The sequence below is a fragment of the Typopeltis vanoorti genome, chromosome 16 (assembly GCF_054136105.1).
Source record: "Typopeltis vanoorti isolate ZY-2024b chromosome 16, IOZ_Tvanoo_1.0, whole genome shotgun sequence".
In the NCBI taxonomy this organism is placed as follows: domain Eukaryota; kingdom Metazoa; phylum Arthropoda; class Arachnida; order Uropygi; family Thelyphonidae; genus Typopeltis; species Typopeltis vanoorti.
Genome location: NC_143564.1, coordinates 70,387,843 through 70,404,332, shown reverse-complemented (window position 1 = coordinate 70,404,332; position 16,490 = coordinate 70,387,843). Strand labels below are relative to the sequence as shown.

The window sequence follows — 16,490 nt, the reverse complement described above, 5'->3', positions numbered from 1 at the left end:
TCCCTTACACAATCTTTCTCAAGTATACTTAGTTAAATCTTAACAGGAACATTCAATAGGGAAATACTCTGTAATTCTCACATTCCGTTTTATTTTCTTTCTTGTATATGAGTACTTTTAGAGTTCTACTTCAATCATCTGGGATCATTCCTAGGTCCAGGCCTTCTGAACTATGCAGTGCAGCCACTGCAAGACTTTTATACCATATACTTAAACATTTCTGGTTGAATATCATCAACTCCTGCTGCCTTTCCACATTTCAGTCTTTTTTCTACTTCAAGTATAGATATGAATTCTTAATTGCATGCCTGTTAAGTGTTTTTTACCACTATATTGTCACTATTTGCTTCATTTAACAATTTGTTTAAATGAATTAATCCATACATCAAGGATATCTTTTTCTCCAGTTTTCAAATCACCTTTATCATTTCTAATTCCTTTTACAGCACCATTTTCCTTCATTTCTGAGCTTTTTCAACAGTCTCTAGAATATTTTGCCACCATCCTGATATTTATTTTCTATGTTCTTGCCAAAGTCTTCCCGTGAATTTTGTTTAGCTAGTTTTAGACAGTGTTTAGCTTTCTTACATTTGTCTCTGTATTCTCTAAGAGCACAAGCTGACTTATTCGCCAGGAACTTTCGATATGCTTCATTCTTTTTGTTCACTGCGTCTTTAACTTCCTGTGTCCACCATGGAGTTCTGATTTTTCTATCCTTGCAGACAACCTAACCACATGCCTCCTTGGCTGAATCAATCAATCAATGTTTTCTTCAGGGCTTGCCAATGAATCTCCAAGGTTTGAACATTCCTGTTCTGAAAGAAAACATCACAATCAACAATAACATAGTCAACGAGACATTTTCTTATTCCTTGCTTCTTCTCTCCATGTGAATTTATGCACATTTTTATGTTGGAACATTTTGTTAGTGATAACCAGTCCAACTCATGAGCAGAAATCCAACAGGTATTTGCCATTATTGTTAGCTTTTCTCTAAATTTTCCCAAAATATTTCTGTATGTCTGACAATCATTTCCTACTGTTATTTAGATCCCCAACAAGGATTCAGTTTTCTTTTTTCACTGTGTCAATTGCTTTCTCTAAAGCCTCAAAATATTCCTCCACTTAGTAGAACCCTGTGTGGTTCTATTTTCTCACATCACTCTACTTGATATTGCCTGCCATTCAAGAAGATTAGTCTCGTATTTAGCATTGAATACTATAGCTACTCCTTCTTTTCCCTGATTGCTATTGCCTGAATATATCATTTTGCATTTATTGCATAGAAAGATCTCACTACTTTGTCTTTTTCTTGTTTAGTTCACCCCTGTTATTTGTTCCAGTAGCTGGCATGAAATTCCATCATGTTGTATCATCATTTTAAGGCATGATAATTCTCACAAAAACAGAAATATCAATATCAAAAATTCAACTTTGAACAATTTCAAAACTATTATTCTATTGTAGAAAACTGAAAGAACATGTTAAATGTAGTGTTTATTTGATGTGTAAGTGAGTTTATTACCAAATCATTCCTGGAGGAAATGACTTAATGAGAGAACCCTCCCCAAGTTATAATTACATTTTTCTCAATAATTTATTATTATTTTTTTAATACCTGGACCATTTTTATTTGCAAAACTTGGAATGAGCCCAACAACCCCTTCATGCCGTGAATGAATTTAACGAAATCTTATATTTAAGATCAGTATTCACATTTTTTCAATTAGGCAAAATTAAACCATGTCTACAGTCAGAATAATGAATACTGTCATTATACAAGAAAGCTATTATGAAACAATCCACAACTTTTCTTTATTTCCCTACTTGTTTTAAAAACATTCTATTTATATTTATTGTTTAATTAAATCTTAAATAGCCAGTGAATCACTCTCGTATACAGTAAATTGTACAGCAAACTCATTATAGAAGATACTGTTAGGACAATTAAAAATTAACTTACATATTTCAAGTACATGTATGCAGTAGATTAACATGTTTTTGAAGTTTTATTTCTGTTAGTTGTAGTATAGGATTTTAGTGCAATACTCTAAATGTATAAACAGTATTCCAAGGTTGAGCAGATTTGGGATTGTATAAAGTTAGTAACTGTACAGAAGTAGTGCCATGAGCAGAGATGTACAGTTTTTGAACAGCTGCAGGTCGGCTCAAAAAGGAAAATGCGATCATGTTTGGATATCTGGGTATTACTGAAAATTAGGGGAAGGGATGCAAGTTCTTTTTTTCTAGAGATTAGACTGGACTGAGCATTGGTGGCACTGAAGTCTAGGATGTCCTCACCCTAGTGAAATATAGGAAACTGGAGTTCAGGACATTAATCATGGTAGATCTTGAGGGTTCCAGCAATTGGGCACAAGTTTTGTCAAATGAAAAGGAGGAATAGAGCATACTGTCACCTACAACACTATGGAAAAGATTTGTAGCCTGTGAGAGTAGGCCAATTATATAGGAGAAAGATTGATGAAATTATCCAACATGACTCATAGTGAGTGACCAGTGAAAAATTTGCAATCCAATTGCAGATGGTGGAAGATAGACCAAAGAATGACAATTTGCTAAGTAGGCTCCTGTACGAAACTCAATTAAAAGCTTTAGAAATGTTGAGTGACTACATGAATTCTTCCATAGCTTGAGTACCAAAGTGGGTGGTAAAGGCTAGAAGATCAGCTATAGATCAAGAATGGCAGAATCCATACTGCTAGTCACTAATTAAGCTGGTAGATCTCCAGGTGGCATACAGAAATTAGTTGTTGATGACCATCTCCATGGTTTTTGAAAGAACAGTAGTGAGAGCAACTGGATGGTATTTTGTTGACTGCCTTTAGTCACCTTTCTTTGGAATGGACTGATGTAGGCATGTTTGCAAGGTGTAGGGTAGCTGAGAGTTGAATAGCACAGACTGAAAAAGAAACATAGGTAGGTGTTAATTCTGAGAGCACAAGTTTTTAACACAATAAGTGGGATATTATCAGGATGACTGGACACCTTGTTTGTGTCCAAGATATTAAGGATTATTCTGATTTCTTTCTGGCAGAAGACCAAGGTTGGCATGGAGTGAGCAATTCTTGGTAAAATGTGTGCACACGAGTATGGGGAGGGGGCATCATCAATTCAAGAATCGGAGAGGACAGAGATGACAGTAAATTGGAGTTATCTTTGGATAGTATTATTATAGTACTATCTAGATAATGAGAGTGATGGAAACATGGATCGACAAAAATGTGTCCAACAGACTTTAATGTAATTTAGATATGCCAATGTATATTTTTTCAGTTGTTGTGAGCTGCAATTTTCAACTGTACAAATAACTGCCGTGAGCAGTTGTACAGCTGAAATTTTGATCTCGAGCTACTCGTAGTATGCTCAATTTTAACTTCATTGGCACACTTGTTCAAGAACCAAGGCTTTGATAATGGTCAGGAATGGGGGATGAAGGCCTTCATTATTTCATTACTCTGAGGATGATGTCAGTTATTCATTTCGAGCAAGTGTTTGGATTTGGACTATGGAGGAGAAGATGTCATTCCCTTTGCTACCATTAAAGTGTCAGACATTAGACTGAGAACTGACATCCACAGTTCAAAGGGGAATTTGTCTAGTATTCTTATAGAGTGACTACCTGTGTTAGAGCGTTGTTAATGACATCCCTGCAGAAGTGGAGAAGGGAAGCTAATTTGAATCGAGGATTTTAAGTGCCAAAGTGGGATGATCTTGCTATTAGAGTATTTCAACTCGAGAAAGTGGGAACCCAGTCTCCTAACACAGGGCCTTGAGACAGTTCCCCCAAGATACCACTGTACTTGGTCTCCCTCCAGTCCTGAACTGGCAGCGTAACTACTACTAACTGATTGAGAAGCCCCCAGATTCACTACTACCAGGTTTCAGTTGGAAACCAGGTTTGGTTCCAAGTGCAAACTAGCAGCTGGCCTGAGTATCCTGTAACGTAAAACACGTATCCAGGTGTGTATACAGGGCCGCACCGTGCAGTTGTGTGCCGCACAAGGGTGCCATTTCACCATGGGAAATCATTTTAAAAATATATAAATTTTCTTATTCTTGAATTATACAGTATAATATAAATTACACAAAAAATTACAAAGTATAATTAATGCAATAAAAATGAAATTTTAAATCAGTCAAATTATTATGAATTCTTAATAATCTAACAACATTTTTAACTTAATACATCACCAGTTTTATTATAATTTGTTTGAAGTGAAATGTTATCAATATTACCACAGATTTTATATCAAAGAGTAAGTATCGACTCAGCAAAAATTTCATAAATATTCTCGATTGTTTATTATATTTTTAGTGGAAATTGTTAGTTTAAGACAGACCGTGAATTCATTCTTACGCTGTGCTTTGCCCAGTACCATCGACAGGATGTAGCATAGAGGCAGCCTGCCTCATGGCGCTCTTTCAGCCGTATTACAGCAACAAGATATTTTACAAAAATACAGCGTTTAGTTTACCAAAAAAAAAAAGTTTACCATTTCCCACTGACAGTTAAATATTTCCTTATTATAATTTATTAATAAAAAAAATTATAGTCATACATACTAAAACTAAACATTTTAGAACCCACTTATTAGATACTTAAGGAAACAACCCATAAAGTATCATACTTTGTGAATTTCATAAACTTTTATAGTCTATATATATATATATATATATATATATATATATATATATTAAATTATATTATGCATGAATTCTCCTACTCAAATTGTGAGTCACTATCGTCCTGAATTTCACATTGGAGCGATAACTCGCTCCCTGCAGTAAACAATACGCCCTCCACAACAGCAACTATACTGCAGAAACACGAAAACCAATTAGTTTTATCATGTCACTGAATAAGGTTCACAGACATCTGCAGACTGTGTAATATATTTCTCAACAAATAGTGCAATTACAGACAACTGGGAATATAAACACTAATGAATCACATCTTCCCTCCAACAGAAACTGCTATATACACTCAAGTAAACCACATGTTGCAGGTGCAACATATGGTTTTGCTTGACACTACCCCGTCATGAACATGTTAAAACTAAGAAATATATATAGTGAATGCATTTCAGAGAAATTGGTTTAAGAGAATTAGCATTCAAATTCAATTGTCAGCTTGTTTTGTTCATGCGATCTTTTGTTAATACTGCACCAATCATATGCACTTCTTAATAGTTGTTTTTTCTCTAATGGCCTACAATCGCGCACATCTTTCACTTCTCATTAGTAATTTGTCAAGGATTGTTCATTACATATCTCAAGTCTTAAATTACTGGTAATTTTTGCTTGATATAATGGGAAAGAAGATGACTCTATTTGGGTAGATAACTTTGATTGCACACAAGGAAACTGCTCTCAAGGACAGAAGAAGCGATGAAGAATAGAAGCTTCTTGGTAAGTCATGCCCATTTTCAGTTTTTTTTTCTGAAAACTTGAGTTTCTGAAAATCCCTGCATATATCTCGCACCACGATTATTTAGCTTCAATTTTTGGAAAAAAGTGCGAATTATATTCGAGTAAATACAGTAATTTTTTTAGCTTTCAAATTCTTAAGTACGGATCATTGGTTAAAGACTGGATTTATAAAACGCACAAAAGAGAGCAATATAGCAGATATAGAAATCAGCAATTTCACTCCTCTCATTGGTGATAAATTATTTATATTAAGTAAAAATGTATAGTATCTTTATAAATTTTGTTCCATTAAAAATAAATCTTTTTTTTTGTTTAAATGTACATCTAAATTCAAATAAAACAGACATTTACAATGAAATATATTTTTTATTTATTATTATTATTATTATTTTGATAAGGGTATTTTGAAAAGGTACTTGATAATAATGAAAATTAAAGAAGGGGTACATGGATAGCTGAAGTTTCAGAAACACTGATCTATCCAAACATTTAGTCTGAAACATAGGTGTATATCACAATGTTTGTTTTCTTAAATTCCACTTCGAATTTGGATAGATGAAATAGCATCTATCCAAATATGCACTTCTTACATTTTTTTCAGTGTCATTTCAATTTTGAATGTGATTGCGTATTCTGTGTTTAAGTAACTTTGGACAATTTTTGACTTTGATTTTAATTGTGTACTTATTTTTGAATTTTTGATAGACGAATAAAGTTTTAAAGATAATAGTTTATAAATTATAAACATATTAATCAGCTGAGGGACCATAACTAAAAATCCGGTATACGTGTGGGGTAGATTATCGGCGCAGGGGTTGACTGAGTGGCTCGAATTAAATTAATAAACATATGTTATTTATGAGCTATAAAACTCTTTAGATGATTAAGTTTGTTTACACATACTGCAATTGGCCATTTCTTGATACTTTTTTTGGTGTATTTTTGCATCATTTAATTTTGTGTGTTACGGTAATAGTGTTACTGTGCAGTTGCCTTTTGTTTTATAAAATAAATTTATTGTTGTTTAGTAAATTTTTTGTGACTTTAGATTATTATTCACGTAAAGTAAGTACATCTATTATATTTTTGCTAACTTTGAAAATCAGTTAAATTGTTTCATTTTAGTTAATTATCTTATTTTGAAAGCAAAAGATTTTTATCTTATGTTGGGTAGACATCTAGAAAATAAATAATTTTCAATGAGAGATTTATTTATATATTTGTTCTTGTTGGAAGACATTGGGATCCTTTTACTAATTTCTTTAATAAATAATTTTAATATTCTAGAAATTTTTAATTATTAAACAATTACCAGAATGTAAAAAATATTAAATAAATATCACTGAGAAATCAATCAGTGGCTAATATCTCTACATGTTAATTTTCAAAAAATACCTAAAATGTAAGCATATTTATTATTCAAAACATCTGAAAAATCAAATTCTGTAATAATAATAAAAAAAAAAATAGTCAATCTTGGGCCATTCACCTTAAAAATAATAGTCAGTTAAAGGGTTAAAAAAAATAAGTTTAAGGGAAAATTTCAGAAATTATTATTTGTTTTGGTGGACAACTTTTAACGCTCTTCTTATTTTAAAGTCTAACCAAGCGTGTTATCCCCTAGATGTCGGAAAAAAAAGCCAAAGAAGTTATCTGGTGCACAAAACAGGAAAAGACAGTTGCAACGAGTACAACTGGAACATAAATTGGCTGGATCGCTGAATAAATTTTTAACTTCAGGACCACATAAAAAACGAAGAACAGAAAGTTCTGACAAAGCAAGTACTCCGTGTAGCTCTACTACAGAAAAAGAGGACACAAGATAACTGTGAAGAAACAAATGTTACATGCAAAAATGAAACTGGCTTGTCTACAGAAGTTGCAGGAGAAGGAATATTGGATTCCGATTCAGCGAAACCTCAAATTTTAATGTTAATGATCCAAGTACTTGGCCGAATCACATAACTACCAAAGTTAGAGATTGTTTAGTTGAGCATTGCCCGCACCAAGTAGTTAATAAAGAATTTCCCAAAGATGAATCTGGCCGCAAGTTTTCTGATTCATACTATTATCGAACTTTAGCAAATGGAGAAAAGCTTTTACGAAGTTATTTAGTTTATTCAGAATTGTGAAATTCGGTTTTCTGTTATTATTGCAAAACATTTGGTAGTTAAAATTCCCAACTTACTAACGAATATGGTTGTAACGATTGACAATATTTGAGTCATATTCTAAAAATACACAACACAAGCTCCACACACATTATAAAACTGTTCAAAATATAACGAACTTAAAATGTCGTTGATTAAGAAATGCATTACTGATTGCACACAACTGAGAAAAAACATTGGCAATCTGTTATAGAATGGTTAATCTACATAATACAATATTTATCTCAAGATAGTGCATAGCTTTTAGAGGTTCTTCACAAAAACTTTTTGAAAATGCTAATGACAAATTTTTTAAAGTTAGTAGAAACTGTCGCTAAATTTGATTTGATAATGGCAGAATACTTGCATTGCATCCAAACATCACAAAAAGGAACATTGCTCATTATTTAGGTGATAAAATACAAAATGAAATCATCCGTATAATTTCTGAAGCTATATTTAGAAATGATTAAAGAGGCTCAATATTATTTGTTAATTCTTGACACTACTCCGGATATATGCCACACAGAACAATTATCTATTGTTATTAGATTTGTTAATCAAAATAAAGATACAAATATAGCAGAAATTCATGAACATTTTTTGGGTTTTCAATCTGTAGAAGATATCACTGGGCAAGGACTATTTCAATTTATAAAAAATTATTTAAAATTATTGAATATTAACATTTCGGATTTACGTGACCAAGCTTATGATAGCGGTTCAAATATGTGAGGCAAACATAATGGACTACAGAAAAAAATGCTTGAAATAAATTCAACAGCTTTTTTTATTCTGTGTGCTGCTCATTCATTAAATTTGGTAGTTAATGATGCAGCTAAGATATCCTGTGAAACTAAATTTTTTTTGGGTAATACAGGAATTATATAATTATTTTTCAATATCTGTGAAGCGTTGGGCTATATTAAAAAAACATATCCGTGTTTTAAATTTGAAATCACTTTCTGCTACTAGGTGGGAAAGTAGAGCAGAAGCAATAAAGCCACTTAAAAATAATATCAAGGAAATTTACCAGGCTCTTTTTGACGTTACGGAAGATGAAATTAAAGATATCGATTCTAGAGTTCAGGCCGACAACTTAATTTCAAAGATTTATTCGTTTAAATTTATTTGCTCTGTTCATGTTTGGTACGAAATCTTAAGTCTCATAAATGTTGCAAATAATGCGGAATCTGACATTTGATATAGGAAAAATTAAAGAAAATCTTGATTATGTTATACAAGAATTAAATACTCACCGAACAGACCAATATTTTGAAAATATTATTAGAACTGCAAAAGAAGTAGCAAACGATCTTAATATTGATCCTATTTTTCCAGACATTCGCAAAAGAACAAAAACAAAAATATTTGGTTACGAAGCATCGGATGAGACAACGCATGATCCTTGACAAAATTTTAAAATAAATTTTTTCTTCGCTATTTTTGACACGACAATAACTCCAGTCACAGAAAGATTCACTCTTAAAACAACATAGCGAGGACATTAAAGTTATATGAGACATTAGCAAATTAAAAGATTGGAGCGATGAAGATTTAATGAAACATTGCAAAGCTTTGCACTTCAAACTGAGCGACAATCAAGATTCCAACAATCGCGATATTGATGGTATAACTTTATTTGAGGAATTAAAAACTTTGCAATGTTTTATTAAAAAAGAATAGGCTCCTCGGGATGTTTTAAATTATATATACGAAAATAAATTAACCAACACATTTCCGAATACTGCGATTGTGATGTGTATTTATTTAACATTACCAATATCCGTAGCATCAGGGGAAAAAAGTTTTTCAAAACTGAAACTAATAAAAAATTATTTGCGGTTAACAATGTCTGGAGAGCATCTAACAGATTTATCAATTATATCAATTGAAAATAATATTATGGATTCATTAGACATTAAAGATATTAAAAATTTTGTGGCAGCTAAAGCAAGATAGATAAATATGTAAAATAAATCTACATTTATACTAATTGTTATATAGTTAAAAGCATATCTCCAAATTATCTTTGCTATGTAATTTCTTTTTATATTAAAATAAAAGTAATTTTTGTTTATATATATATATATATATATATATATATTCTGTTGTATTTATATATTAAGGAATAAACATTTTTGAAAATTTTTATTATTAAAAAAATAATTGGTAGTAGATGATCGGTGTAGTGGTGGAGACGGAGAGTTGTACAATAGGTGTCCTCCTGCGATCAGTCTTCCGACTCCTTCGAGGTGTCATGAATAATAATAATAAATTGCTTATTAATGAATTTCAGTGATTACAATGTTCTACTACTGTTAAAATAAAATTTATTTTTATGTATGCGTATAAACTGTTTTGTACTTTTAACAAACTAAAATTTTGCACAACCGTGCCTCCTACCCACGGCGTGGCACTGTGTGTATATTGCTATGTATTATGGAAAGGGTCACTACAGGGCCTGCCACAAGCAGACGTTGTGCAGTGCACAAAGGTACCATAAAAGGAAGGGAGAGCAAAATTAAGTTATAAAAATCAATTCTCCATTCCGAATACCATCCACATGTGTCCGCTTACATCAGGTTTCACTTCTTCCAAAACAAGTGCTGAATATCAATTCATAGAAACCATACGTATCATGCAATCTGAAACTATCAGCACCACTGACATTTTCTGGTGAGCATATTGAACTGCAGTTCCAGAAAGCTCAGTCTAACAAGTATATGAGCTGAGCCAAGTCTTCTTCTATGCAGATACAAATCAACATGCTTCCATCTTTCTACTGGTTGTCTAAGCTAAAGCTTTGTAGCCATCTGTTACATGTATTGATTGTAATCAGTGCTATCTGCTGTTGTAGTATTTGTGAAAGCATAGTCCAATTTCCAAGAATGGCAAGTAAAAACGTTTACAAGATTTTTTCATGTTGATAAATCTACTTGAACATTTACATTTGTTTAAAAACTTTTTTGTACATTTTTATCAAAGGAAGGGGCAGCAAAAAACTTTTTTGCACAAAGATGCCTTACATGTCAGTGGCAGTACTGGGTCACTATAACACTGGTATATAGGAAATATATGACTTCTGCATTGATTTAACTTTGGTATTTTTCTGGGTCTGGCTCCCAGTGATGAGACTTTGATCAAGGTTGAAACCAGTCTGGGTAGTAATCCTTTCTACAATGCATAGCAATACACATATTCAACAGGAAGTGTGCTTTGCATTATGGGATATTGAGGCAATTGACAGTCAGCTGCCTCCCTATACATTTAGTTGTGAAGATACTTCACACACAACTTTGTCTGCATATGCTTGGATAAAGGATTAAAAAAAGAGTAAGTTCTTGTCAATTATAATACAGCAGTAAAATTTTCTACAAAAAATATTAATTTATGCTAACTCCAATGTCCTGATTATCATATGATAATGCTTTTACTGAACACCAATAGCATTATCTCCTGTTTTTCACAGCATGAGCCCCAAAATGATACTGAGAACTCCCATTACTCAATGTTTAATTAGTTTAATGTAATTTATCACTATTTTGGTTTCCTACTCTGAAAATGTTCTAAAATAAATATTATACAGAAATTTATGTGTTATTGCTGAAGTTTAAAGTATTTAAAATTCAAATAGTGCTTTTGGTCCTTCATTATTTTAAATAGTATTTTATATTTTATTTTCAAAGTCTATATCTTGTAGGGATTGCAAGAGTAGTCTGTTACAGTGGACAATTTGCTCTAGCCAGTTTCCTTTACAATATACCTATGAAGTTGGAAGTTTTCAGTAGTTTGTAATATCAAACGAGTTTGTTATAATAGTGTTTCCTATAGTAAAAGCTCACTGTATATTCCTATTTCTAACCTATGTTTTAAAATAAAAATCATTAGCATGTCTGTCTGGTCTAAATCTGACGTGTTCATATAACTTTACTTTCAACACTTAAACTTTTTTAAAGTACATTTCATAATTACCTTTTCTAGGAAACACACCAAAAATTCACTGCATCCCATATTCAATTTTATTTCTTTTTGTAGATTACTACACTGAACCAGTATCACTTATCACTGTTTTGAATTATTGCCAAATAAATTATGGCCTTCATGGTTTCCAGAAGGAAAAACCCTGCTACCACCACCACGCAAAAAGACTGGTTAAATTGCCTTTAGTTACAAAGCTCTCATATGTTCGTTGCACTGAAAGACAGGTTTCAAATTTAGGTCTTTCCAAACCAATTGGTCTGATTATTAGCAATTCATTATAATAAATTTAGTTTAATCCTTTATCCAAGTGTGAGCAAACAAAGTTTGCGCCTGAAAGTATCTTCAGGACTGGGGTAAGGTGGTACAACACCGGGCAACTCGTTGCAAAGGTGTTGTACCACCTTATCCAGAGTAATTTAATAAAAAAGTGGCACACCATTTGGCAACTCCCATAGGTAGAGATGACCTTGCTAATGCTTCTGCCTGGTATCTCCACTTGGGCCTGGCTCCCACTGAAGAGACCTCAATAAAGGTCAAAACTAGTCTGGGTAGTAGCCCTTCCCTTAATGCATAACATTATACATATCCGCAAGGAGATGTGTTTTGCATTATGGGAGATACTGAGATAGAAGTGATGTTATCTTGCTCCACCTTTGCAATGAGTTGCCCGGTGTTGTACCACCTTGCCCCAGTCCTGAAGATACTTTCAGGCGCAAGCTTTGTTTGCTCACACTTGGATAAAGGATTAAACTAAATTTATTATAGTCTAACCAAGTGAAAAATAAACTTTCAAAAAAAAAAATAAAAAAATAGCAATTCAATCCTGTGGCAATCTTTCCACAAGGCTTGTAATGGAATTTTTTTTACCTGTATTATGCAAAAATTTACATTACTGTTTCCCTCCTACATATGATTGCTTTTATTTTATCACTTCCATTGTTTAATAACAATAAAAAGTAATCCCTCCAAACTGGAGTAAAAACATAAAAGAGAAATCTTGCCTGTTTATGATCAACTCTCATTATAAATACCATTAATATAGTCAACCCACTTGTTATACAAACTTTTTCCAAAAAGCCCTAGTCAAACTCTGCACAGTATATGCTGTGCCTGGTTGGCCGAGTGGATAGTGTATCTGCTCTCCAGCTAAAAGGCTACGGGTTTGAATCCCGCCATGGGCATGGATGGTTGCGATTGTCTGTGGAAATACCAATCGTGGTCAGCAGTAGATGAGATTGGTGTAGTTGCAGTCAGCTGGTGATTGAAAGATGGAGACAGAGTTGTAGAGCAGGTGTCCTCCCTTGATGAGTCTTTGGACTTCCTTGAGGTATCAAATAATAATATTTAAAAAAATCATTGCAGAAATACCAGTATTCACAGTATTGTATTCATTTATTCCCTAACAAGTTTCACTATACGGAGATAGTCTGTTACCTCTCTCAACTGATTCCTTTCATGATACACTTTTCTCCTTTTCTCAAAATATTGAGAAGTTTTTACTGGATTATTTTCTTGTATAGCTGACAACCAGACAAATTTTTGGCATCTTCATGGTTTATTTTTGTTGTTTTCTAAAAGTCATCCTACAATTTTGTGCATAATTTAGCTTCTTTTTATTTTATTACTTTTATTTAAGGAATGATACGCATAACAGGAATCTTCTTATGACTTTGCCTGAGAGTTACTCAGTAAATAAAGCAAGTTCTCTGAAGATAAATATTTTCTTCAGGTGCTGTAATTAACTGTTTTGCTTTCCCCTCAATAACATTTGATTTATTATATTTGTTCCAATGTTTTTTTCCCCTATTAATATAGTCAACCTATATTTCTTGAACACAGGAAATAAATATTTATTTCTTGAATAGACTGTATGAGCTGGACAGGTATATTTAAATTAGCTAATATTTTAAACATTTTTGTCTGTTAATTTTATTAAAAGCCTTTTACATAATCAATAAATGTCACGTTTCTTTTTGAAATATTTCTCTTTTCAATTATTAATTTTAAAGTAAAAACTGAGTCTATGCAAGATTGGCCTTTTTGGAATCCATTTTGTTCTAGTAGTTTTTCTATAATACTATTTAACCTCTCTTTCATTATTTCTGCACCTATTTTGTACCCTGCATTTAGTAGACTAATTCTCCTATATATTCAAATAGCATTAAGAAAAACAACAATGGAATTTCAAAGCACAGAATATGCTTGTCCTTTGCAGGGAAGGAGGGGAGGAGGCAAGTAAGGAAGCAAGAATTAATCAAAGCAATGTTGAACAAATTAATATAACACTGTTGAAAAAATTGTTGGCATAAGAGGTATGATTAAAAGTATCTTAAAACACTTACCTAGTTATGATAAACTGTGCCTGCCTTTTTTGCTTTATGCCCTCTATTTTCTTCATTGTTTCCACTAGTTAAAATATTCAGAAATATTAAAAATACTAAGAATTCTGTAGCAATGAGTCATAATACAGTCAATTCTCACAATAATGAACTTGAAGGATTATAAAAATTGTTTGTAATAGCGAATTTCTTTTATAAAAATGGTACATCATTCAGGATTTCAGTAGTTTGTTATAATGGGTGAGGTTGCTGCAGCATCTGCTATAGTGAGAAGTGACTACACAAGGTTTCTCAGATATCACCACACATTGGATGAGAAAAGTAATTATTTTTACCTAAATACTTTGCATGTTACAAGAAAAAGAGCAGGGTAATATATATATATATATATATATATATATCATTAGGTGATGATGTTATTTGCTTGTTTAATGTGTGGAATCCAGAAACCTATGATATTATTATTAAGATGTGTTCCTAATTTTAATATAATTACACTCTGCTTATTTGAAGTTCCATATTGCAATTGATAATATCTGTCCTAAGCAAGGATCACTGTTGTTTTCGTCAAAGAATCAGGGCAAACAGCACAAAGTCAGCTGTTTGCCCTGATTTGTTCTGGAACAAATTCCAGAATGCATCCCAACTCACCATTAGCAAAACTCAAAATTGGTACTATCAATGTAAGAAGCATCAATAGAAAAGAAATGCAAGCAGCAAAAAAACAAAAACACTGAGATCTTTTAGGCAACAAATATGTTATATTCAGGCAATAACAATCAGAAAAAAGAGGAAGTAGCTATAGTATTCAACACTAAATGAGGATAATCTTGAATTGCAGACAATATCAATATCAGTGATGTGTGCAAACATCAGAATGGAGAACTGGACAATGAGACTTATTTATGCTTATGGTCTCACAGAAGGTTCTACCAAAGAAGAAATGGAGGAAATTTTTGAGGCATTAGAGAAGACAGCTGGCACAATGAAAAAGGAAGCACTTGTTGGAAATATAAACAGCAGAATAGAAAATGATTACCAGACAAACAGAAATCTTTTGGAAAATTTGGAGAAAAGCACAAAGCTAATAAGAATGGTAAATGTCTTCTAGAATTCTGTTCAGGACATGGATTAGTTATTACTAACTCCATATTCAAACATAAAAAATATGCACATAGAGAGAAGATGCAAGAAATATGAAGTCTCGTTGAGTATGTCATATGTTGATGGTTTCCCACTGATTCAGGACACAGTGTATATATAGGAAAGAGGAAGAGATCACTATTAAGTTTAGAGCAGAATAAAATTAAATTTCATAGTGTGTAAGAAAGTTTTAAAACAAATCAAAGTTTAGCTGCTTTCAGAGGTGAACTAGACACAAATACACAAACATCATTGAAGAAAAAATGAAAGCATTTGAAAACAAGATCCAAACTTTAGAAATTCAATGGCAAACCCTTAAGAATACATTGACTGATTCAGCCAGAAGGGTATGTGATGAGGTTGTCTTTAAGGATATAAAAATCAGAACTCCATGGTGGACTCAGGAAGTTAAAAGAGACAGTCAGGGAAAAGAAGAAAGCCTATGGAAGGGTTTTGGTGGGTAAGTCAAGCTTGTGCTCTTAGACAATACAGAGAAAAATGCAAGAATGGAAAGCACTGTGTAAAACTAGCTAAAAACGTCATAGGAAGATAGGTAAGAACATGGAAAATAAATATCAAGAAGCTGCAACATATTCTAAAGGCTACTGAAAAAGTACTATAACAGGAACAGAGATGATAAAGGTGACATGAAAGCAAAAGATAAATATATTCTAGGAGTTTGGAGTTGTTGGATCCTACATTCTACTCCTTTGTATATTCTAGCTGTTGACTGACTTCACATTCGAACACAAAGAAAATTTATTTTTAACTGTGCCACTCTAAGTTCTAATTCGCACAAACACGTTGTGAAATTGGCCATCAGTTAGTACCTTATAGTTATCAACTTAATTCAGGCCAAAATTCTCCTTATTAAATATAGGGTTCCCGCTAAGATTCAAATTATTTTAATGAGCAGTGCAATGAAAGAAATCAGGAAAACACAAGATTCAACTCAAATAAAAACATTTAATGCTTTAACACATAAATTTACATTAAAACAAGGATTTCTAGTAGGGATAATACAATTAAGAATGCATAAGTTCTCATTAAGACATTAGCAAATTACTCAGCTGAGTATATCATTTACAATTAGAATTTATGCATATAAATTCCACTCTTCTTATTATCAAAGACTCCAAACACAATTTCACTCTACACAAAGCTATCGTTTAGTGTACTTTAAATAGTGATTCAGCTTAACTATTCAGAACAATCACTAAGTACAAGTCGTCAGTCATTCATTTGGAAACTTCCAAGTTTTATCAATTTAATACAATAGTCCTCAGAAAATCCAATTTCAATTTTATATTGCGTTCTCAAGTAACAAGCTTCATTATATCACACATTCAAATATGAACTATTAATCCAGATATACTTCATATATTGCATTTATGAGGAAATGTTTCACTATATAACACATTTA

The 16,490-nt window shown here is 32.3% G+C and overlaps 1 protein-coding gene across 1 annotated transcript in view; it reads right to left on the bottom strand.

The window, feature by feature from the left end:
- Positions 1-16,490, bottom strand: part of LOC150098112 (putative ribosome biogenesis protein RLP24) — a 48,833-nt gene that overhangs the window by 15,738 nt on the left and 16,605 nt on the right. The window contains exon 3 of the mRNA XM_090406298.1: positions 13,928-13,991. Coding sequence (XP_090262424.1) covers positions 13,928-13,991 — 64 coding nt within the window. The remainder of the gene's footprint in view (positions 1-13,927; positions 13,992-16,490) is intronic.